Source organism: Pyrgilauda ruficollis, unplaced genomic scaffold (genome assembly GCF_017590135.1).
Source record: "Pyrgilauda ruficollis isolate IOZ18807 unplaced genomic scaffold, ASM1759013v1 scaffold5002, whole genome shotgun sequence".
NCBI classification, from domain to species: domain Eukaryota; kingdom Metazoa; phylum Chordata; class Aves; order Passeriformes; family Passeridae; genus Pyrgilauda; species Pyrgilauda ruficollis.
In genome coordinates, this window is record NW_024526604.1 from 1 (window position 1) to 1,133 (window position 1,133).

The 1,133-nt window shown below is 64.7% G+C and overlaps 1 protein-coding gene across 1 annotated transcript; it reads left to right on the plus strand.

Moving 5' to 3' along the window:
- Positions 1-7: 7 nt before the first annotated feature.
- On the plus strand, positions 8-1,129 carry LOC121360460 (transducin-like enhancer protein 1; the record flags this gene model as incomplete). Its single annotated transcript, XM_041480309.1, has 4 exons — positions 8-223; positions 411-658; positions 756-903; positions 985-1,129. Coding segments are annotated over exons 1-4 (757 nt in total), but the record flags the coding sequence as incomplete, so codon positions are not given.
- Positions 1,130-1,133: the final 4 nt, after the last annotated feature.

Consider the following 1,133-nt stretch of genomic DNA (forward strand, 5'->3'; position numbering starts at 1 on the left):
CGGGCAGATGCAGCCGGTGCCGTTCCCCCCCGACGCCCTCATGGGCTCCGGCATCCCCCGGCACGCGCGGCAGCTGCACACCCTGAGCCACGGCGAGGTGGTCTGTGCTGTCACCATCAGCAACTCCACCAGACACGTCTACACCGGGGGCAAGGGCTGTGTCAAGGTCTGGGACGTGGGGCAGCCGGGCACCAAGACGGCCGTGGCTCAGCTGGACTGCCTGGTGAGGAGGAGGAGGAGGAGGAGAAATGCCTTTGGGCTGGGGCTGGGAAGGGGAATGGGCCCTGCTCCAGTGGAGGGGACAGAGGGGCTTTTCCCATCGGCAGTGGGAGAAGGAGAAGTGTCTCCTGCAAGGCCCTGTGTGCTCATCCTGTCCTTGCCTTGCCCTCTTGCCTGTCACCCCCGTTCAGAACCGTGACAACTACATCCGCTCCTGCAAGCTGCTCCCCGACGGCCGCAGCCTGATCGTGGGGGGGGAGGCCAGCACCCTGTCCATCTGGGACCTGGCAGCCCCCACGCCCCGCATCAAGGCTGAGCTCACCTCCTCTGCCCCCGCCTGCTACGCCCTGGCCATCAGCCCTGATGCCAAAGTCTGCTTCTCCTGCTGCAGCGACGGCAACATCGTGGTGTGGGACCTGCAGAACCAGACGATGGTGAGGTGAGTCTGGGGCAGGCATAGGGGGAGATGCTGGCTCACAGGGAGCTGGCTGCCCTTACAGCTGTGCCCTCTTCCTCTCCATCCCCCTCTTTCCCAGGCAGTTTCAAGGCCACACGGATGGTGCCAGCTGCATTGACATCTCTAACTATGGCACCAAGCTGTGGACAGGGGGGCTGGACAACACCGTGCGCTGCTGGGACCTGCGGGAGGGCCGGCAGCTGCAGCAGCACGACTTCAGCTCCCAGGTAGGGCTGGAGCTCTCTGGCAGCAGCCTGGGGCCAGCTGGGACCTGCTGGGCCACTGTGTGAGCCTGTGTGTCCCCTCAGATCTTCTCCCTGGGCTACTGCCCCATGGGAGAGTGGCTGGCCGTGGGCATGGAGAGCAGCAACGTGGAGATCCTGCACGTCACCAAACCCGACAAGTACCAGCTGCACCTCCACGAGAGCTGTGTCCTCTCTCTCAAATTCGCCTCCTG